This window comes from Rhinatrema bivittatum, chromosome 7 (genome assembly GCF_901001135.1).
Source record: "Rhinatrema bivittatum chromosome 7, aRhiBiv1.1, whole genome shotgun sequence".
NCBI classification, from domain to species: Eukaryota; Metazoa; Chordata; class Amphibia; order Gymnophiona; family Rhinatrematidae; genus Rhinatrema; species Rhinatrema bivittatum.
Genome location: NC_042621.1, coordinates 296186540 through 296209166, shown reverse-complemented (window position 1 = coordinate 296209166; position 22627 = coordinate 296186540). Strand labels below are relative to the sequence as shown.

The 22627-nt window shown below is 44.4% G+C and overlaps 1 protein-coding gene across 1 annotated transcript in view; it reads right to left on the bottom strand.

Moving 5' to 3' along the window:
* Window positions 1-22627, bottom strand: part of TDRD1 (tudor domain containing 1) — a gene marked incomplete at its 5' end in the record, with an annotated part of 488249 nt that overhangs the window by 192705 nt on the left and 272917 nt on the right. Inside the window, one exon of the mRNA XM_029610456.1 lies at window positions 9378-9548. Within this exon, the coding sequence (XP_029466316.1) occupies window positions 9378-9548 (171 nt within the window). The remainder of the gene's footprint in view (window positions 1-9377; window positions 9549-22627) is intronic.

Here is a 22627-nt window from a genome sequence, read left to right as displayed (position 1 = left end):
TCCAGAAAGATGGCGTGATCGGATGTTCCCCATGTCGGTAGAGGTTGGGAGTCCGGTGGGATGGAGAGAAAGTTGAGATAATAACCTTGAGTGATTATCGCTAAGACCCACTGGTCTGAGGTGATTGAGTGCCACCTGTTGTTGAAATGGCACAATCGACCTCCCACTGATATGTGAGGCAGTGGAAGCTGGCTGCTGCTCTCTATGCAGGAGTAAAAAACCAGAAGCAGGGCCCGGCTGAGGAGCTGCTTGCGGCTTTTGTTTTCATATCTGACAAGACTGGGTTTTTTGAAATGGTTTTGTAGAGCGAGTTGTAGCCGGTGGCGGGTAGGATTTTTTCGGACGGAAGAAGGACTTCTTAGTGTCTTTCTGGAAAGGCTGTTTTGAGGAGTACTCAGAAGGCATCAGAGAATGCGGTCTCAGGGTCTCATGATGGTCCTTGAGTTCCGCCACCATTCGTTGAATATCCTCACCGAACAGATTGTCTCCTACACAGGGCAGGTCAGATAATCTGTCTTGCACTTCAGGGCAAAGGTCCGAAGACTTGAGCCAGGCCCATCTTCTTGCCAAGCTGCAGCTGCAGATACCCTGGTAGCAGTGTCAAAGGGAAGATGATCTCATCTCATACTTGCCTGCCTCAAAACCCTTGTTTACTATGGTTTGGAGCTGATCTTGAAATTGCTGAGGCAGGGAGTCTGTCAAGTCTTATATCTGCTTAAATAAGACCCTGTTATATTGGGTCATTTAGAGCTGATAAGAGGCGATCCGGGAGATGAGCATTGAGCCCTGGAAGACCCAGCGACCAATGGCATCTAGAAATTTTTGCTCTTTGCCTGGGGGAAAAGAAGTGTGGGGTTTTGATATCTTTGCCCTCTTTTGGGCAGATTCTACAACCACAGATTGGTGATCCAATTGAGGTTTTTGAAAACTTGGGGTTGACTGTACCAAATAAGTGATGTCAGCCTTTCTGTTGACTGGGGCAACAGAGCCAGGGTATTCCCAGTTCTTTTTGAGGAGATCCAGAAGAACTTGGTGAATAGGGATGGAGGTTATTTCCTTGGGAGTATCCAGGAATTGCAACAGCTCCATCATTTGATGCCTGTCATCTTGTTCAGTCTGTAATTGGAATGGAACCAATTCAGACATCTCCTTCACAAAATTTATGAAGGAAAGGGCCTCTGGAGGAGAAGGTTTTTTGCTTTCAGTAGGAGATGGTGGTGAAGGTAAGTCATCGGTGTCTTGTGAAGAATCATCAGTCCAGGTATCGAAGGGATAAGCACCTGTCCCCTCTAGGAGCCCGAGGGGGACGGGACGGTGGAATCCCTGAAGGTCTTGGTTTAGGCTCCGAAGGAATAATTGGAGGCACTGATGAAGATATCAAAGGCACCGGTGCAGGTATCGAAGGCATCGGCATCGATGGACATATCGGCATCAATGGCTGAGGCATCAGTAGGACTCCCGATGGAGGGATGCAGAACGGTGTTTCTCCTCCCGATGACAAGGTAAGCAGAGAGGGCACCGGAGCCATCGGTGACCCGGGATCCATTGGTGGAAAAGCAGCAATGAGCGCTTCCATCCTCGAGAGCAGCGGTGCCAACACTGCCAGAATCGGGTCAGTGGTCGGTTCCACGATCGGTACCGGTGTCGGTGCCGGAGGAACTTGGAATCGATGCATCACCTTGTCGATGGCCTCCTGAACCAGCTGGTCCAGTTCTTCTCGGAGACATTAAGCAAGTAGCCTCGGCTCCGGAACAGAAGAAGGAGGTAGAAACATAGCAGGAGGGACCACCATTAAAGGCGGAGTCATGGCTCCCAATCCCCTTTCGGGTGAGGGTTGCCTGGGTGACCCGGTCGCTGAAAAGGTTGGTGCCTTTTCTGGACGGGGACAGCGGCTCGGACGATGGCGAGGTCGATGATTTTGCTCCCTTGATGGTCCGATGTTTCTCTCTGCGATCCCCTCGGTCCTGAGGGGGGAGTAGAGGTAGTTGAAGGCCGAGAAGTCGTCTATGCCGGACGGTCATCGGTCGATAATGGTGTGAAGTTGACGGTGCCGGTTCTGACTACGTCGATGCAATAGACAGCGTCGGGGTTTGAGCATGGAAGAGAAGTTTCATGTTTTCCATTCTGGCCTTGCGAACTTTTGGTGTCATTAGGGCACATTTGGTGCAGGTCAGGACATCGTGCTCACATCCATGGACATGTTGCGATTGCAGTCCGGGCACCGACGGAACCCCGACGCCATGGCCATGAAAAATTTGAGCCGCGGAACGGTCAACGGCCAGTAGGCTACAAGGGCCAAATTCGACGGGAATAGACCGAAAATGGGTAGAAAACTTACCGGAATACCGCGGCTTGAAAAAATTGAAGGAGGGACCCCTGTGGGGTAAGAAAAGTTGTAGCAATTCCGTGAGGAAAATTCCTGTCAGGAATCTCTGTGGAGCTCCTTAACCGGGTGGCTACTGCTGTTTATTTATTTATGTATTTTATATATACCGACATTCGATCTGAGATATCACATCGGTTTACATTCGGGCACTGTAGGTATTTCCCTATCCCTAGAGGGCTTACAATCTAAGTTTGTACCTGAGGCAATGTAGGGTAAAGTGACTTGCCCAAGGTCACAAGGAGCGACAGCGGGACTTGAACCTTGGTCTCCTGGCTCAAAACCCACTGCTCTAACCACTAGGCAGAAAAAAGAAGACTGACGGGGGAACCCTGCTGGCTGCAGGGTTAGTGCCATGCTAGGCATGCCCAGTAGGTGCCAGTCAAAGTTCTAGAAACTTTGACAAAAGTGTTCCATGATTGGGCTCCATCCTGTGATGTCACCCATATGCGAGGACTACCATCCTGCTTGTCCTGTGAGAATACAGTCAACATTCAGAGGTCAAGTATGACACAGAACCTCTATGCTTCCCTCGATACAGCAGCTTCCCTGTAAAGAGACCTCCTCAGGATGAGTCATGATGACAATGACGGGTAAGATCAGAGTACGCCCTCTGACAACCTAAGTCAGTCAGAGGGCTGAGGAGAAGTGTGGGGTTTTCGGTCGATTTCCGTCGAGTTTGACCCTCACGGCCTACTGGCTGTCGACCATACCGCGGCTCAAATTTTTCATGGCTGTGGTGTTGGGGTTCCGTCGGTGCCCGGACTGCAATCGCACCATGTCCATTACAGACCCTCATAAGGTTTGTGTAATGTGTCTCTGATGTGAGCACGATGTCCTGACCTGCACCAAATGTGCCCTAATGACACCAAAAGGTCGCAAAGCCAGAATGGAAAAGATGAAACTTGCATCGACCTCGCAGATGATGTCCAAATCATCATCCCCATCCAGGACTCTCTAACTGCCACCTTAAATTTCTGGGAAAAATGCCTCTCCTCTATCAACATTTATCTGACCTCTTTTCAGCTTTCCCTTAACACCGCTAAAACTGAGCTCCTCCTCATCCATAACCAACAAACTTTCAAGCTCTCTCCCTCCGACGACCCTATGATCGCCACCTTCATATCTCAACCTTCTGTACGAAACCTTGGCATCCTAGTTGACGCACATCTGAACCTGAAAAACCATATTTCCTCCATCATTAAAGGAGGTTTATATAAACTCATGGTAATTAAAAAGCTCAAGCCTCTACTCCACACACACGATCTTAAAACTGTCGTCCAAGCCACTTTATCTTCTAAGCTTGATTACTGCAATTCCCTTTATCTTGGCCTTCCCCTCTCCACCATCAGACCTCTACAGATATTACAAAACGCTACAGCAAGGATAATTAGCAATGCCCGCAAATCAGATCACATAACCCCTATCCTCAAGGACCTACACTGGCTCCCCATTTCACACCGTATACTTTTTAAAATCCTTACCATCATACACAAAGCCATCCACAAAGATAATTCCTCATGGCTAACTGAACCACTGAAACTTACACAATCCTCCCGCCCCACCAGAATGAACAGTAAATGCACTTTACAAGTCCCCCCACTTAAGAAAGCCCGACTTACAGCCACTAGAGACCGTGCATTGTCGATTGCTGGCCCCACTCATTGGAATACTTTACCCCTCAATCTCCGCCTGGAGCCATGCCCCTTCAAATTCCGAAAAATGCTGAAGACATGGCTCTTCCACCAGGCTTTCCCGGATTAATTCCTTGCTGACTCCTTGCCCCTTCCCCTTGACCTCTCGATGTCATCCTCATTGTTCCAATTAACCTGTTGAATCCTCTAATTATTGCAACTCTGTTGCACTTTTGTAAATTCTCTTTCCCATTTTAGTTTATCGCTCTTTACTGGTTTCTTTCTGTTAAGTTTGCTTCTTCCTTACTTCCTATTTCCTATTTATCGATTGTCCTGTTTTCCCCCTCCCCTGTTTATTGCAATTTCCACCTTTTGTTAAAATGTAAACTGATATGATGTGTATTTTAATGTCGGTATAAAAAAGCTTTTAAATAAAATAAATAAATAAATAAGACAATCGCATGGCCCTGATGGTGATGATTGTCCCAATCATCAAGAGGGAAATGAGGATTTAGGTTAGAAAACTGCCCCATGTTGACTAGTAACTGGAATAAAAAGGCCTGAAGAGAAAAATTCAGCCCAGAGACAGAACAACGGAGGCTGAGAACGGCATGAGAGTGCAGAGTGAATTCCTGATAAGAAAGGTGCCAAGAAAGTTACAAGAAACAAAGGAAGCACTGAGTAAGCAGAATATGTGATGTTAGAGGCGCATGAAGGAAAATTACCAGCAAATGTAGGGGATGAGAGAGGGGAGGAGGGAAGCATATGCGAGACACGTTTAACAGTATAAAACACTAATGCAAATTTAAAACCATGAGCAAATGGCATTGCACGAGAAACAGTATATTCTGTAATCGGCTGTTTACTTCCTGAAGGAAAATAATCTCATTCCCTTCGGTTTCCGCTATTTTGATTTTTGTATGCATGCATGAAATAAACAAATCCTGCCAGCTCTTATAAGATCTCTATGCTACTTAATAAATGTTATGTTTTGAAACTGAGAGTCTGTTTCATCACTGGCTATCTCTGGGGAGGAAACCAGGCGGGGTAAGTTTCAAGGTTTTTAACAGTACCCAGTGATCTTTGGTGATTTTGTCACCACTCCTCCAGGTAGACACGAATTCTCCCATCTATTGGAGGGACTGATTGTTGGATTTTGGGGCAGGCCAAAAACTGGGCCAAGGTTTTGTTTGAGTCTGCAGTGTCACTTTCCGTTAACAACTCTTGGGCTGCTGGCCTCCAGCCAGAAGTTGTTACTGCGGTAGCAGAAGTAGGAGTTCAATATCACTGGAATTGACGGAAAGGGTGTCTCTGGAAATAAGCATGCTCAAATTCAAACTAAGAATGTTCCCTCAAATGTTTGAAACACTGCATGCACAAAAATTCTTTGTGCAACTTTTTAAGCCAAGTTCAAATTTGTGCACCACAAGCCAGGATAATACAAATATCAGGATTTCCTGTATGTGCTATGTTTTGCTGTGTGCGCAGGGTTCATGACTTAAGTGCACGTGCACACTCACACAGCTTACAGTCAACAATGAACTAGGGGTATCTTGACTTTTAGAACTAAGAGGGACTGGAGTGCCATATGCTGCTCCTTGATTTGGGTAATTTTCCCTAAGCTTTTCTCCAAAGATGTGATCCCCATGCAGGGGATTCTGCCAGTTTGTATGGACATGGTCATGCAAACCGCTGGCCCTTTTTAAGCCATGCGGTATGCTCCAATAGTTGCCGATGAGCGGGCATAAGTATCCAATGCCTTCCATATTAATTGAGGTGGCGTATGTATTCCTCTGCGTTCAGAGGCAGTTGCGGAAATGCGTGGCCAGTGTCACCTGGGCCTAGCAGTGGCTTCAATTTTTCAATGCAATCACATAAGTACTGCACCATACAAAATTAATGTGGGGCAATGTGAGCATTGAACACTGAGCTCTGGAAAACATTTTTTCCCCCTTAAGTTGTCCAGCAGCCTAGGATCTTTCCCTGGTGGAATACTGGGGCATATTGGAGAATATCCTCATTTTCTTGGCTTGCTTCAATGCTGACTCCACAGCAACCAACTGATGGGGCAGTTGCGCAACCCCAAACCCCAGGGGGTTTTGGACACTATTCTTTAGGTCTAATTTTCAGGCTTTTGGAACACAGGAAATACCACATTCTTGTCTATAATTCTTATAGGCTCAAATGAACTGGAATTGCTGCCAGCTCTACTAGCAATGTCTAGGATCTGGCGAAGGCTGTAAATTTGTGTTCTTACAAACACGCCTTACCCACCTTATCGAGACGTTTGGAATAGGAGAGGTCATCTGGCAGCGATGAATACTCCAAAGGTTCAGGTAGGGGGGTTGGAAAGAATTCCCATCGAATCTTCCTCTTACCAGAGAGTAGAAGGGACACTGATCCAGGACCCCAAAGATAATGCAGGCAACCATCCTCAGTTGCCTCACAGGGGAATATTCTTGGATGTCGTTCTCTGACTGGCTTGTCTCTGCTACAAGAGTGTGGTGAGGACTAGAATCCACCAGAGGGATTCTGATGGAATGTGTCTGGGCTCAGAGTTGAAAAGGATTCCTTATTTATTATTTATAACCCGCCCTTCCATAGTTCAGGACAGGGTACAATAAAAACACACACAAGTATCAGTCACAAACTTACATAATTATGTAACAAAAAAAACAAAAACTAAAAGCTTATGCAACGTTAAATGCCAGCTTAAAAAGGTAAGTTGAGAGATTTTTTTTTTTTTTAAATAAGGTTTTTGGATCTTTGAGTCTTCTCAAGTCTGGAGAAAGAGAATTCCAAAGGATGGGAGCAGCAGAGAAAGTTTGTTCCCTGGTTTCATCAAGATGAGCAAGCCTTATCGATGGAATGCCTAGGAGGTCTTGAACGCAGAGAACAAGAGGAAGTGTAGAGCTTCAATGTAGAGGAAATCCAAGGAGATGATCAAAATGTGCTCTCTACTTGTTCTTAGCCATCAGGGAGGAAAAGTCAGTCTTCACCAACTCTGCCTTTGTTGTAAGGACTGTCATGCTCTCTGGCCTAGCATTGCAGATAGAGCATTTTCTGAAACCAGATTGGGCTCTGCTTGGTGGTCTTTTAGACTTTGTAACAGCTGACTCAGGATGTGCATAGATATCAAGGGCAACACAGAGTTCACTGTCTCTAAATGAATGCATTGTTCTAAAATCCTCAATTGAGAAATAGCTCGTGTGAAATGGTCATAAATGGAGCCATGTCATCCTCCGCACCAGCTAACCTTCTGAGATGTGAAAGGATTGGTGATTAAGAAATAGCTGCATCAGAGCACAGAAGCCCAGTGCATCAATGGTGTCAATCCACACTCCAAGGGTTGAGGTGAAGGCTCCCAAGTCTATTGTGTTGACAGTGCCAAGGGAAGCAGCATTGCTGGTGCTGAGCCTCAATACAGCTCCAGAGCTTGATGTGCCAGTAAACGGTGCATAGATGGTGTCAAGGCTTAGTGTGTCAGTGTCAAGTCTCGGTGTGCTTTGTCAGCACCACTTGTGCCACTGGCTGTGAAGAATGACACACTTTTTTTCTTGGCCTGCCAAGAACTCCACAGTGCCCATGAGGGGTCTGCAGAAACTGCGTTTTTGTGGCTTACTTTATCTCAGCAAGTTGGCACAGTCTAAGGCCTACTCCATCAAGGAGGTCTGCTCAAGGAGCTTCTGTTCTGCACAAGGTGGAGGATGGGGAGCTAGAAGAGGCTCAGTTCTAAGAGAAAATGGCTGAGCTCTTTACTGACTTGTGCAGCTCCTCTATCTTCTAGACCAGAGCTTTCCAAACTGTGTGTCGCCTGCAGTGTGCAGGTATGTCGCGCAAGCCTGGTCAACTCTGACCAAAGTTTAGGCTTTTTTTTTCTAGCGATTCTCTTTTTTTTTTTTTCCATCTAGTTCGTAAGTTGCTTATTATTGGGCGACTTTTGCTGTCAGTCATGTTTTTTTTGGGCTTAGTGGGTGGGACTTGAGCCCAGTTGTCCTTGTCATTGGCTGCTGCTGCCAACGAGGCCTGGCCACAAGGAGTACTGACTGCAAGCAACAGTGTCTGATGATCATGGAAGGTGTTATGCACCACGGCAGGCTTGAACCCTGAAGAGAGTGAAGCACTTAACTCGCAACAAACAAAAAGAAGTACATGAGTGTGGGGCCAGACATGTGCTTGAGGGGGGGAGATATGAGTGTGTGGGGGACAGATGTGCTTGGGCTTGCTTTTTTGGGAAATAACACTTGCTTTTTCATGAAACACTGGCAACAATCAAAAAGAGGTGGTACATGAGTTTGGGGGCCAGACATGTGCTGGTTTGGGGGGGGGGGGGAGATATGAGTGTTTGGGGGACAGACGTGCTTGGGGGCAGATATGAGTGTGTGGGGGACAGACAATGGGTTTTATTATTGTTACTCAAATTATAACAATAACATTAATCTTGGAATATTATATATTTTTAATATAAATGAAAGGTTTTCATGAGATAGGTTGTGTCGTGAAACATTTTATTTATGTATATATTTAAGGAAACATACATAAATTGTCGAAATATGTTTCGTTCGTTTAACCTTTAACCTCTGGTTTGCTAGAAGACTGAATTACTGTGTCGTGAAATTATTTTTGTCTAAAAAGTGTGTCACCAACATGAAAAGTTTGGAAAGCTCTGTTCTAGACTATGCATTTATGGGTCCATGGTGAAATCCGGCCACAGTGGTAACAGGCGTGACATGGTCAGGACAGAGACACCAGTGACTTGATGTTATGGCCATTGATAAAAAGACATCTTACTACATATACAGTCTTTTTGTGGACTGATTTTTTTTGGGGGGGGTGGGGTGGGGGGTGTTTGTTTTTGGTTTTTTTGAAATAGCATTGAAAAGTGCTTTTTGATGGCTGCCGTGAAAGTGAGCCAATATAGAGCTTGAAAAAATTAATACTAAAAAAAAAAAAAAAAAAAAAAAAAAAAAGAGGGTACACATCCATACTGTGGCTTGTACGAAGAAAAAAAAAAAGACTAAGGGGCTCAAAAGACAACTCTTGCACATGCTCAGTATAGTAAAAGTTCTATGAGCTAAGAGAGAAAGGTCTGTTCAGCACTAATTCAGCCCTGCTTGCAGACGGAGGAAAAATGACAGAAACGGCAACAAAAAACAAGAGACAAACAGATGAATATGAGAAAAAATACCCATTCTGGAAGGCTAAGAAAACATTCATTCTGTATTAAAGTTTAACACACAATTTTGATTCTCTGCCACACAAAAACTGACAAAATATTCCCTGGTCTTCTGATTATTCCCTTGATCTGAGGATTTTTTGGGTCCTTATGTTATACACACTCTTTCCATGTCATCTCATACCTGCTAATGCACATTTTATAGCCTGAATTGGGAGCTCCAAGAGTTTTGGTATTAGCGGGCGAAGTCTAGACACCGGAATTACTTCACAGTTCCCGTAGTCCACATAGCCCACCAAGGCAGTACCTTCTGAAAGGTACTCTAGGACGGTAGCTCTGTACCACTGATTGTCCTCTAGATGGGAAGAAATACCACAAAAAATAAATTAGTGCCTTGCATTGGAGGAGTTCTGCCCTCCCCCTACAATGTAATGCATCACTATACTCTGGAAAACTAATGGGATTTTGCATCACTCTATATACTGTGTGTTACAAGATTCTCCAGAAAGCAGCATAAGCAAATCATGCAATGGTATCAAATCACACTTCATTCAGAACTTTGATCTTTCTGCAACTAAACGTTAAATATGTTACCCTCACCTCATAGTTAGCAATTTTGCCTTTAAAAAATAACATTCCCTTGCACGAAGCCATCCCATCTTTCATTCCATGTTCAGCATTTGAAGGTGGATTACACATTCATTACTATGGGTGTAATTCTTTGCAGCACTTTGACAATCTGAAATATGGCCAGCATCCATTTCTAAACTACGATGCCATTAACTGTGAAAGATCTGAACGTTAAGTGGCTACATATGTGAGCTGGGGAGCCAATTAAATGGTATGGTGCACATAAAAGTGCACAAAAATTATTAATCTGATAAAGGTCAGCACTTTAAGGTCGCAATACATCTTAAAAACAACTGAAGTGCAGTCAGCCCAAAACTGATGTTTTCAACGTTTCACAATCCCACTTGCTGCCATTGTATGTAACATGCTCCAATTGTTATAACGGAAGGATTTTCTTCTCCCCCCCCCCCCCCCCCCCCCCTTTTTGCTTTTCTTTCTCTCTGTAATCTTTGTTATTCCTGCAAGCCTATCTGCATTCCTAGTCGGATTGGGAGACTACTGACTATCTGAAAGCCGAAAAGGCACTTCCTGCAAGGTACACCCCTCAGTGTCACTCATAGCAAGCAGGGTCCACCACAGTAGTGGTAGCCATCTTCCCTTCCTCCATGGGTCTGGCCACCCCACTTCTGCAGTATACCCAAACCCACGCAACCAACCCCAGACTAGGGATTCAAATGCAAATCCCATGGAGCGCTGCTACAGCTTCAGCCATGAGGCTCATCCCAATTGTGAAGAATCAAAGCATCTTTTGGCATGAAATTATACTCATAATGAACACCAGTGACAATCTTTAAAAAAAAAAAAAAAAACAAACAACTTGATTACAAAGTAACTCATATAGAATCTGAGAAACAAATTACTTTTATAGCAAAGGAACATGCCTGCTATCCTGCCTGTTTGTAAAGAACAGATTGCTACACAAGTAAAGCATTACATACATGTTTTATGATTAAGCACTATAAATTAAGCAATAACCCATAACCGAGCAGTACAAAGGTTGAAAATTTTTACAGTATGGATGTATAAAACTGTATTTCATATATAACGGAAGCCTGAACCTTCAGGGGGTGCTACAAGATCCTTAGTTTCACTATCTATGGGCAGAGAGTTGTTGCCATATAACATGGGTAAAAATAACTAGCTATATGAAATGATATTTGCTACAGAAAGTAATTGGAAATAAGTTTTATTAATAAAATAATGTATACTTTATTAAATCTATAACTTTTATAATTTATGACGATGTCTATAATTAAATTTTTATAATAGAGAGGAGACCTCAGTTTTTGGCAAGAAATCTGAATTTTCAGAAACTTCTTATTGGACAATTGTTACAATCATTGGTCTTCCTCTCTAATTTTGATTTTTAATTTTAATAAAAATGTCTTGAATACCTTGCTTAACTGACTCTGCACTCTGATTTTTAATTTTAATAAAATGTCTTGAAAACAATATGTGTCTCTAAATAATTCTTGTGATGGTGCTAATGGATCTTAATATAATTGCAACTACTGATCACTCCAATTGTGTATTTTAAACAATGTCCATTGTGATTTTTATCACCAGTTTTTCACAGGTTAATCTCACTTGAAAAAAGGAGGAAATGATTTGGCTTTTTATGGCTTCTTAATTGTTGCTTAGTTGCAAGATGTCCTTATAATAATGTTGCAATATTCTTGAAACAATCTTGAAACAATGTTTAACACCGTTACAACTGAATTAACTTGACTAGGTTTTTCACAAGTTAATCGCAATGGAAAAAGGAGTAGTGTTTTACTTTTTATAACTTCTTAATTGTAATCTTGTAACAAGATGTCCTTTTGAAATTGTTGCAATATTCTTAAGCGCCGTAACCACTGAATTTACTTGACTGACTCCATAGACTGTGACACATCCAGACTTGCTGGGCTGACTGTGCAGCAACTCAAACTCTGCAGCAAAATATGCACTAAAACTTTTTAATACTATTCCAGTCCTTCATTATTCAAACACAGGACGGATGGTATGTATCACACCGTCTCAAATTCATTTGTCGGGATTGTCATTAAAATGAATTTGAGACGATGTGATACATACCATCCGTCCCGTGTTTGTGGGATAAGCTGTGGATAAGCTGTGTTTGAGAGAGGCGGGGGGTGTAGTTGGGGCGTGTGTGAGCAAGATGTATGTGTGGTGGTAGCGTATATGATTTTGGAAGTGTGGGAGGTGGCTTTGAAGGTGCCACCTTCAGCTGCTTCAGTTATTTTCCCTGTCTGCTTTGCTAGGGCCAAGGTGCTGGAAGGGTGAAGGTGGGGCTTTTGGAATGGTGAGTTGATCAACATTCTTCAACCTCTTTCCCACAGAAAGTAATAGTGTTTTTTTTTTTCCTAGAGACTTCATTCTCTAAAAATACTACCAATGGTTTAGGGTTTTTTTTGTGGTTTGTTTTTTTTTTTTAAACTTATCCAAGATATTCCTTCCTGGATGCCAAATCTGGAGAATTTCTGTACCAACAGATCAATGAACATTCATCCCATTTATACAATTCTTTCGAAAGTTCTGTACATTGGAAAGCATAAAAAGGTACAAAACCACTGCATGATAATTTGCCTCGAGGATTTTATTAACTTAAGTGGATCCAACCTGTGCAGTATAAAAGAAAATTGGTTCTTACCTGCTAATTTCTGTTCTTGTAATACCACTGATCAGTCCAGACAAGTGGGTTTATGCATTCCCTGTACGTACCAGGATCAGTCCAGACTGCTGGGTTATGTCTCCCCTCCAGCAGATGGAGTCAGAGGACTGATCCTTGGTACTACGGGAACGAAAATTATCAGGTAAGAAACATAATTTTCCTTTCCTACCAGAAGATGGAGGCAGAGAACAAAACTTTGAGGCACTGCTACATAACAGAGTGCCAGCTGCAGTCCCTCAATATTGACTGGTACCCAAGCCAAGATTTGAACCAGAAAAAAACATTACCCTAAAAATGAGGCAAACGAAAACCCCAGGGTTGGAAACCCCGGAAAACAAACTGCTAACAACAAACTCATAGCAACTGCTGAGCTCGAAAGGACCATTATGTTCTATTGAAAGAACTCTTCAGAAAGCATTCCAGCTAACACTAGGCCAGTCTTTCGGAAGTACCAACAGGGCAGGCCTTTGGACTGATCTGTGGTATTACAGGAACGTAAATTAGCAGGTAAGAACCTATTTCCCTTTCCTGAACATACCCAGATCAGTCCAGACAAATGGGATATACCAAAGCACCCCTATACCGGGCAGGAACCCGAAAGACCCGCTCTCAACACACTCTCAGCAAAGGAGGCTGCCTCCGGTGTGCACACATCCAAATGGTAATGCTTAGCGAAAGTTTGAAGTGAGGACCAAACCGAGGCCTTACAAATTTCCTGAGGAGAGACCGACACTGCCAGTCACTGACAGTGCGCGCGTAGAATGAGCTTTAAGACACGCTGGCACCATGTGGCCCTTAGAAACATAGGCCAAGGAAATATTTTCTGTCCACCAGTGGGCTAAGGAAGCTTTAGATGCTTTCACTCCCTTCTTAAACTGAACACAAAAAAATGATCTGATCGTCAGAAAGAACTGACCTTCAAATAGCGCAACAGGGCGCACCATACATCCAAGAAATGGAGATCTCTACCCATAGAGGAATATCTGGCCCAGTCCAGAAACCCCAGCAACTCCACCATCTGATTCACATGAAAAGGCACCTTGTTGTCTGAGATCCACAGGAAAAGACTGTGGCAAGAAAGGGCTTGTAATTCGGAAATCCGCCTGACCGAGCAAAAAAGACAGTCTTCAAAGTAAGAACCTTTAAAGAGGCTCGACAAAGGGGGTCTTCACAAAGCACTCACAACACCAGATTGAGATTGCAGTTAGGACACAACTTCCGGACCGGAGGCTTCAAATGCTTTACCCCTTTCAGAAAATGGATGACATTGGTATGAGAGGCCAATGGCCTGCCCTGAACCTTAGCCCTAAGGCGACAGAGGGCTGACACTTGAACTTTCAGCGAACTATAAGCCAGACCCTTCGACAAGCCCTGCTGAAGAGAAGAAAATATGTGGAACAGAGGACAACAGCAGATCTACCTGTTTAACATACCAGGTCTCAAACACCTTCCAAACTCGGACATACGCCATGGAGGTCGCCAGATGCCTGGCCTGAAGAAGGGTAGAAATGACAGACTCAGAATAGCCCTTCAGTGCAACCACCGCCTCTCAAAAGCCAGGCCGCGAGACAAAAGTGATCTTCCCGATCCGAAAAGATGGGGCCCTGACGCAACAAACCCTGCAGATGAGCTAGTCGAAGGGGGCCAGCCATGGCCAGATAAACCAGATCCACGAATGCCATGGCCATTCGGGAGCCACCAGAACCACATAGCTGGGATGGGCCTCTATGCACCGCAACATGCACCCTATGAGGAGCCTCTGGGGTGGGGGTGGGGGGGGGAATACAAAGAAGGATCCCCCTCAACCACGTACACACCAGTGCATTGAGGCCTACTGAACAGACGTCCCGTCTGCAACTGAAAAACCGAGCCGTCTTTGCATTGAGCCGTTTCGCCATGAGGTCCAATTGAGGAACCCCAACGGGCACAATTGAGGTTCCAGGCTTCCAGGGATAGCTTCCACTCCCCCCGGATCCAGCTGCTGACGGCTAAGGAAATCCGCTTGCACTTTGTCTACTCTGGCTACATGGGATGCTGCGATCCCTTCTAGATGTAGTTCCGCCCATGCAAACAGCAAATGAGCATCCCCAGCCACAGCTTGACTCTGGTGCCGCCTTGACCGTTGATGTACACCACACCATCGTTGCATTGTCTGAAAAAACCCGAACTATATGACCTTGCACCAGCAACAGAAATTCTTCCCATGGCTCTGCACATGGCCCTTGTCTCTAGTCGGTTGATGGACCAGGACCTCTCCTCCGGTGACCAAAGACCCTGAGCTGAATGACCCAGTCACACCGCTCCCCAGCCCCTGAGACTTGCATATGTGATCACTACCATCCAATCCAAGATTTAAAAACTCACTCTCTTCTCCAAATGGGGACGGGATAGCCCCATAACAGGCTGGCTCTGGTTTCCTTCCCTAGCGGCAGCTGAAGATGGTATTTCTCTGCCACTGGATGCCAGCAGGACAACAGGAATCTCTGCAGCGGACGCATGTGGGTAAAGGCCCATGGGACCAGCTCCAACGTCAAGGCCATTGAGCCTAGGACCTGTAAGTAATCCCAGACCTTCGGAACTTGATGTAATAGCCACTCGACCTGCCGCTGCAACTTGACCAATCTGTCTGCCGTCAGGAACACCTGGCCTGACTGGGTATTGAATCGGGCTCCCAAGTACTCCAGGATTTGAGATGGTGTCAGCTGATTCTTTGCCAGGTTGATCGCCCACCCCAGAGAACGTACTGCCTGGAGAACGCGGTCCACTGCTCGAACACACTCCTCCTGTGTCTTGCCCCGGATGAGCCAATCGTTGAGGTATGCATTTACCTTCCTTAAGGCCGCCACTACCAACATCATCACCTTGGTGAAGGTCTGCGGAGCCGTGGCGAGTCCAACGGAAGAGCCCAGAACTGGAAGTGCTGCCCCATCACCCTGAACTGCAGAAACCTCTGATGACCCTGATTGTATGGGGATGTGCAAGTAGGCCTCGGTGAGATCCAACGACGCCAGAAATTCCCCCTTGCGGATTGCTGCAATCACTGTGCGTAGTGTCTCCAACTGGATGGTGATGGTGTTGGTAGTGTATTTGATTACTTTGGTTAATAAAACGTTTTAAACAAAAAGGGACATACACCAATGCCAGTCTTACCAGTTTGTTCCCAGTCCGCCCAAGCAAGGGATAGGACTTCCAAACCCCCCTAGTTTTTTTTTTTTGTCTTCCTTTCCCTGTTATCCTGAACCCTTAAAGACCCACCGAGTAACCTAGATTATTGTCTTTTATGATTTATTCGCCATCCATAGCAGTAGTAAAGTTACGAGGCAGTAAGTATATATGCACACATCTATTGGTCTCCACCCCCCACTTGCCAGTGCCCTGCCACTTTTTCCCTACTTTTCACATGCATGCACAGCAGGAGATACATATGTACTTGGGTGGCTTTACAACATTCCGTGCATATCGGCCCAACTTGTGTGTATATTTCCCGGTTTGGGTCGCGACACATGCCTTAACACAAAATTATTGCGGGTTAAGCAAAATTGCTTACCTTGTAATAGGTGTTATCCCAGGACAGCAGGATGTAGTCCTCACATATGGGTGACGTCACTGATGGAGCCCTATTGCAGGAAAACTTTGTCAAAGTTTCTAGAAACTTTTGACTGGCACTGTGAGGCCACTGAGCATGCCCAGCATGCCATGATATTCTCTGCCACAGGGGTCTCACTCTAGTCTCGTATGTAGCAATAAGCTTTAGCAAAAAATAAAATAAGAAAATGTATCGCACCCAACTCCGCGGGGTGGCGGGTGGGTTTCGTGAGGACTACATCCTGCTATCCTGGGATAACACCTATTACAAAGGTAAGCAATTTTGCTTTATCCCAGGACAAGCAGGATGCTAGTCCTCACATATGGGTGATTAGCAAGCTAGAGGCTGAGTTATTTCATAGTGAAGCAACAGTGAAGTATTGTTGTTGAAAGTGAGTCAGCCGAAGATGACAGCAGGATGGATGTAGAATGAGATGGGGTTAAACTCGAAACAAGTTCTTTAAGACAGATTGTCCGTAGGCTGAATCTTGTCGTCGTCCTTTGTCCAAACAGTAAAGAGCTGCAAAGGTGTGAAGAGAACTCCATGTTGCTGCTTTACATATGTCAAGGATTGGCACTGAACGATAGTGTGCTATTGAGGTTGACATTGCTCTTACTGAATGTGCCTTTACTTGTCCTTGGAGAAGATGACCTGCTTTTTCAGGGCAAAACTGTGTGCAATCTGCTAACCAGTTAGATAGAGTATGTTTACCCACTGCTTTACCCGGTTTGTTTGGATCATAAGATACAAAAAGTTGATTGGATTTCCTGTGGACTGCAGTGCGGTTTAAGTAAAAAGCTAGCGCATGCTTACAGTCCAAGGTATGTAAGGCCCGTTCTCCTTGGTGAGAATGAGGCCTTGGAAAGAATGTGGGTAAAACTAAGGATTGGTTCAAGTGGAATTCCAAAACTACCTTGGGGAGGAATTTTGGATGTGTACGTAGAACCACTCTGTCATGTAGGAACTTTGTATAGGGTGAGTACGTGACAAGTGCTTGTAACTCACTAACCCTTCTAGCTGATGTAATGGCTATGAGGAAGATAGTCTTCCATGTGAGAAACATAAGATCACAGGAATCTATGGATTCAAAAGGAGAATGCATGAGTCTTGTTAAAACCATTCTGTAACTGGCGGCCGAATTGGTGGTTTAAGTTGAGTTAAACCTCTCATAAACCTGCTGACAAGAGGTAGTATGGATATTGGTGCATCTCCCATCTTGTTATGGTAAGCGGAGATTGCACTTAAATGTACTCTTACCAATGAAGTCTGGAGTCCAGATTCTGAAAGGTGGTATAAATAGTCTAGAAGAGAAGTAGTGGGGCAAGTGAAAGGATCAATACTGTTTTGCCTGCACCACAAAGTAAATCTTTTCCATTTGGAAGAATAATTCTTTCGTGTGGAAGGTTTACGTGAAGCTATAAGCACTTGAGATACACTGGCTGAAAGATTGAGTGGTTGTAAAATCAAGCTTTCAACATCCATGCTGTCAGGGATAGGGACTGAAGGTTGGGATGTCGCAGCCGACCCTGATCCTGAGTTATGAGAGTGGGAGCCATTCCCAGGCGAATTGGATCCCTGACTGACAGGTCGAGTAGTGTGGGGAACCATACTTGTCGAGGCCAAAATGGGGCAATGAGTATCATGGATCCACTGGCTTGTTGTAGCTTCACTAGAGTTTTGGTTATGAGCGGTATTGGAGGATACGCGTATAGTAGGCCTGAGTTCCAAGGGCGAGCAAAGGAGTCTTTGGCTGGCTGGTTCTTCTGTTTGTGTAGAGAACAGAATTTGTCTACTTTGTGATTCAGATGTGATGCAAAGAGGTATATTGTTGGTTATCCCCAACATTGAAATATCCTGGTCGCTATTGCAGGATCCAGGGACCATTCGTGTGGTTGGAACTGGCGACTGAGTCTATCCGCTAGTACATTGTGAATGCCTGCCAGATAAGTGGCCCGAAGAAACATTGAGTGGGGTAGGGCCCAGCCCCAAATCTGTGCAGCTTCTTGACAAAGGAGATATGAGCCCGTACCTCCCTGTTTGTTGATGTACCACATGGCTACTGTGTTGTCCGTTTGGATGAGAACAGTCTTGTGTGAGAGGCAGTCCTTGAACGCATGCAGCGCATAACATATAGCTCGCAGCTCTAGGAAACTGATTTGAAACGTTGCTTCGAGCTTTGTCCAAGTACCTTGGGTTTGGAGAGTGTCTATGTGTGCTCCCCATCCCAAGGTGGATGCATCTGTAGTTAACGTTATCTGTGGGACTGGTTGTTGGAAGGGTAGGCCCTTGCGCAAGTTGTCCTTGTTCACCCACCAAAGTAGAGAAGAATGGATCTGGTGGGTTATTTGAATTGGAGATTGTAGTGGTTGAATGGCTTGGATCCATTGTGATCTTAAAGACCATTGGGTTACTCTCATGGCTAACCTTGTCATAGGAGTGACGTGAACTGTGGAGGCCATGTGGCCTAGTAAGGTTAGAAACTGATGAGCTGTTGCTTGTTTCTTTGAATAAATCGAGTTTGTCAAAAGGGTAAGTGTCTCTGCCTGATCCTCGGGTAGAAAAGCCCTTGAAAGGATGGTGTTCAATTCTGCTCCTATGAACTGAAGGAGATGAGATGGAGTAAGATGGGATTTTTGATAATTGATGAAAAATCCCATCAAATGGAGAACAGTAATTGTTTGATTGAGAGAAGTTAGAGCTCCTTGTAGAGATGGACTTCTGATGAGCCAGTCGTCTAGATATGGAAACACATGGACACTTTGTTTGTGCAAGTATGCTGCTATTACTGCCATTTTGTGAATACTCTGGGAGCAGAGGCAAGTCCAAATGGCAATAATCTGTATTGGAAATGCTGACCCACCATGAAGCGCAGGTACTTGAGATGAGGAGAGAATATTTGAATGTGAGCATAAGCGTCTTGAAGATCCAGAGAACAAAGCCAATCTCCTGTTTGAAGAAGTGGAAGCATGGTGCCTAGAGAAACCATCCTGAACTTTTCTTTCTTCAGAAATTTGTTGAGATTTCTGAGGTCTAGCGTGGGACGAAGGCCTCCGGTTTTCTTTGGAATGAGGAAATAACGGGAATAGAATCCTCTGCCCTCCTGAGACCGGGGCACCGGCTCTATTGCCCTGGCTTTCAGAAGGGTGGATAATTCTACTTGTAATTGAAGCATGTGATTTTCGTTGAGATAAAAATGACATGGAGGAAAATCTGTGGGAATTGAGTTGGTATCCTCGAGATATGATTGACAGAACCCATTGGTCTGATGTGATTGGTATCCAATTTTTGTAAAACTTGGATATCCAGCCTCCCACTGGAAGTTCTGGCTGAGGATTGGAGAAAAGGCTGAGTTCTCTGGAGGTGGTTTCAAAAACCAGCAGCAGGCCCTGTCTGTGGGGCAGGTTGAGGCCCCGCTGCCCTCTGTCTTGGTTGCGGCCTTTGTTGAGTTCTAGAAGGCCTGGGTTGAGATGCAGGAGGGTAATACCTCTGCTGTCGGTAAAAAGGTCTTCTAGTGTCTTTCCGTTGAGGCCTACTCCCAGTGTGCGTAGGGGGATCTTGTGGGAGGGAAGAAAGCTGCCTCAGTGTTTCCGTGTGCTCTTTTAGCTGAGACACAGCATCTTGGACCTTGGATCCAAAAAGGTCGTCTCCCAGGCAAGGGAGATCCACCAGTTTCTCCTGAACCTCTGGCCTAAGGTCTGAGGCCTTTAGCCATGCCCATCTCCTGGCGCTGATTCCTGATGCAGCTACCCTTGAAGCTGTTTCGAATCCATTATAGGCCACACGAACTTCATGTTTTCCGGCCTCCAGGCCCTTGTAGATGATGGCCTGGGCTGCTTCCTGATATTGAGTTGGGAGAGATGGGACAAATTCTTGGATTTGTTTCCACAAATTTCTCTGGTATTGGGTCATGTAGAGCTGATAGGAAGAAATTCTAGAGTTCAACATGGCCCCTTGATACAGCTTACGACCCAGGGAATCCAAAAAACGGTGGTCTTTACCTGGGGGATTCGATGAATGTGTTCTTATTCTTTTTGATCGTTTTTGTGCTGATTCCACCACCACTGAGTGGTGGGGAAGCTGAGACTTTTGATATCCAGGAGTAGATTGAACAAGATATGTACTGTCCATTCTTTTGTTTACTGCTGGAACACAGCAGGGATGTTCCCAGAGTCTATGTTTATGTTTATTTATATTTATTTATTTATTTTTAATTTTTTATTAATTTTCAAATTTACAAATCAGCAATTACACCAATTCAATTACTTACATTGAAACTGTAACATTAAATTTCAGCTTCTTTTACTTAAGGAAAAAAGAAAAACCAAAGAACAATAGATACCATATTACTAATTAACGTAAATATAGCTGTTTGTAAATAGAGCAACTAACCAATAGAACAATAGGACATAACTGAGGCTCAAAACAATATGGAGATTAAATTAGGAATTTTTCACATATATAGGTAATAAGCACATAAACCACAGCTGATTATATTCATGTCTTATTAATTTTGCGATACTGGGGAAGAGGTTGTTGGCTCTCGTGCCTCTATGAATTGACGCAATTGATCTATTTGGGTAAAACTAAACAACTCATTTTCTCTCTTCAAAATGCATTGACAGGGATATTTAAGAAGAAAGGAAAATCCCATAGAAATAACTCTCTGCTTCAACGCAAGAAACTCTAGTCTTTTAATACGAGTAATAGGTGCAAGATCTGGAAAGATCTTAACATTTTGACCAAAATAGGATATTGGATATCTCTGAAAGTAATTTTTCATTAACTTACTAATATCTGTAGTTGTTATAAAAGATACTATTAAGGTATCTCTCTCCATAACCTCTAAAGTGGAATTTTCTAAAAACCTAGTAAGGTTAGCTGGGATTGGAACCGCTACTTGAGAGGCTCTTTTTCTTACAAAGAAACAAGAATTAATAGACAACAAATTATTTTCAGAAAATCCAAGTGCCTCTACTAGAAATCTCTTTACAGTAGCATAAGGTAATTCTCCAGCAATTTTTGGAAAAATAAGAATTCTAACATTCAAATGTCTAGCATTATTTTCTAACATTTCCAATCATCTTGAACTCATTAACTGATCTTTTATTACAACTGCATTTAGGGATTGTATGATTTTAACATTTTCCTCAACTTTCTGGACCCTATTGGTCACTTCATTCACCTGTTGTTGCACTCCATGAAACTGCTGTTGAAAATTTATAGAAACAGCATCAATTTTACCTTCAAGTCTGTTCACAGTTGCATTTAGGCCACTCACCAGATCCCATAGAGGTCGCAAAGTCACCGTCTCAGATAGTGAGGGTTGAAGTTCCCCAAATTGTCCCGAATGGGGGGGTACTCGCTGTATACTTGCAGAATCTGCAGCTGACTCTTCCAAAGGGAGGGCCTCATCCGAGGCCACCTCCTCTGGGCCTCTCCCCTCCAATTCGGACACGGAAACTGCTCCTTCATTCGCTGCAGAACAAACCACTTCCCTGGTGGGTGACTCAGCTGCGTTTCAGTCTACTCCTCGCTGGACCGGAGGCGGACGTTGGTCTGGACTCAAGGAAGCCTCGTCCAAAAGAACCGCCCATTCTCCCCCCGGGGGGCTCTTAGCGGATTCACTGGCTCCCTCATTTGCCAGCTGTGTCATGAAGCGGTCTCTCTCAAGCTGTAATAGGAGAGGTAGGGGCTTTGAAGGGAAGACCCTTACCTTCCCTTTTCACAGGCAATTTACAAAGTTAAACTTAACCAAAGCTGAGAATTCGAACGCTTCAAGTCTGTGCTATCCTCGTATGGACCTCAGAATTAGGACAAGGACCAAGAATTCCCCCGTTATCCGGACTAAGCCGGACAAAGCCCAGCGCGCCGGCGGCAGTGGTGCGCCGTTCTCGCGCCACTTTTATGGCGCGTTTGGCCTCCGGGTGAGTCGCTGTTCCGGCCCCGAACCGGGGAATTCAAGTCCGGTCCTGCCTTATTTATATTTATTTATTTATGGTTTATATATAGCGAACATTGTTTGGAACATCTGATCGGTTTACAGTAGAACTTTCAAATCAGCAACAAGGCTTTACATAGAACTTATCATTTAACAGTAATAACAAACGGTGTAATTCTAAGAGAACATCATGCACTGGCATGGCTACAACCTTTTTTGGAGGGTCTACAAACTGAAGTACCTCCAAGGTTTGTTGTCTGGTGTCCTGTTCTGTTACCAGGTTGAAAGGAATGGAGTCCGCCATTTCTTGGACAAAAGTAGTGAAAGTAAAATCTTCTGGTGGAGATTTCTTTCGGGGATCTGATGATGATGGCTCAGACAAAATCCTCAGATGAGGTTTCTGAGTTAGTGTCACTCCAAGTGTCATATTCTTGGATTTGTTGTGAAGGTGCTGAAGTCCTAGGTGGAGAAGGAATGCCAGAAGGTCCTGGTAATGGATCTTCAGGAGATGGGTCCTCAGGGTTGTCTTCCCTTGGTTTAGAGGAAAGAGAATCCAGTAAGTCTTGATACCTTTTCATGATTATTTGATGCAGTGCTGACTGAGGG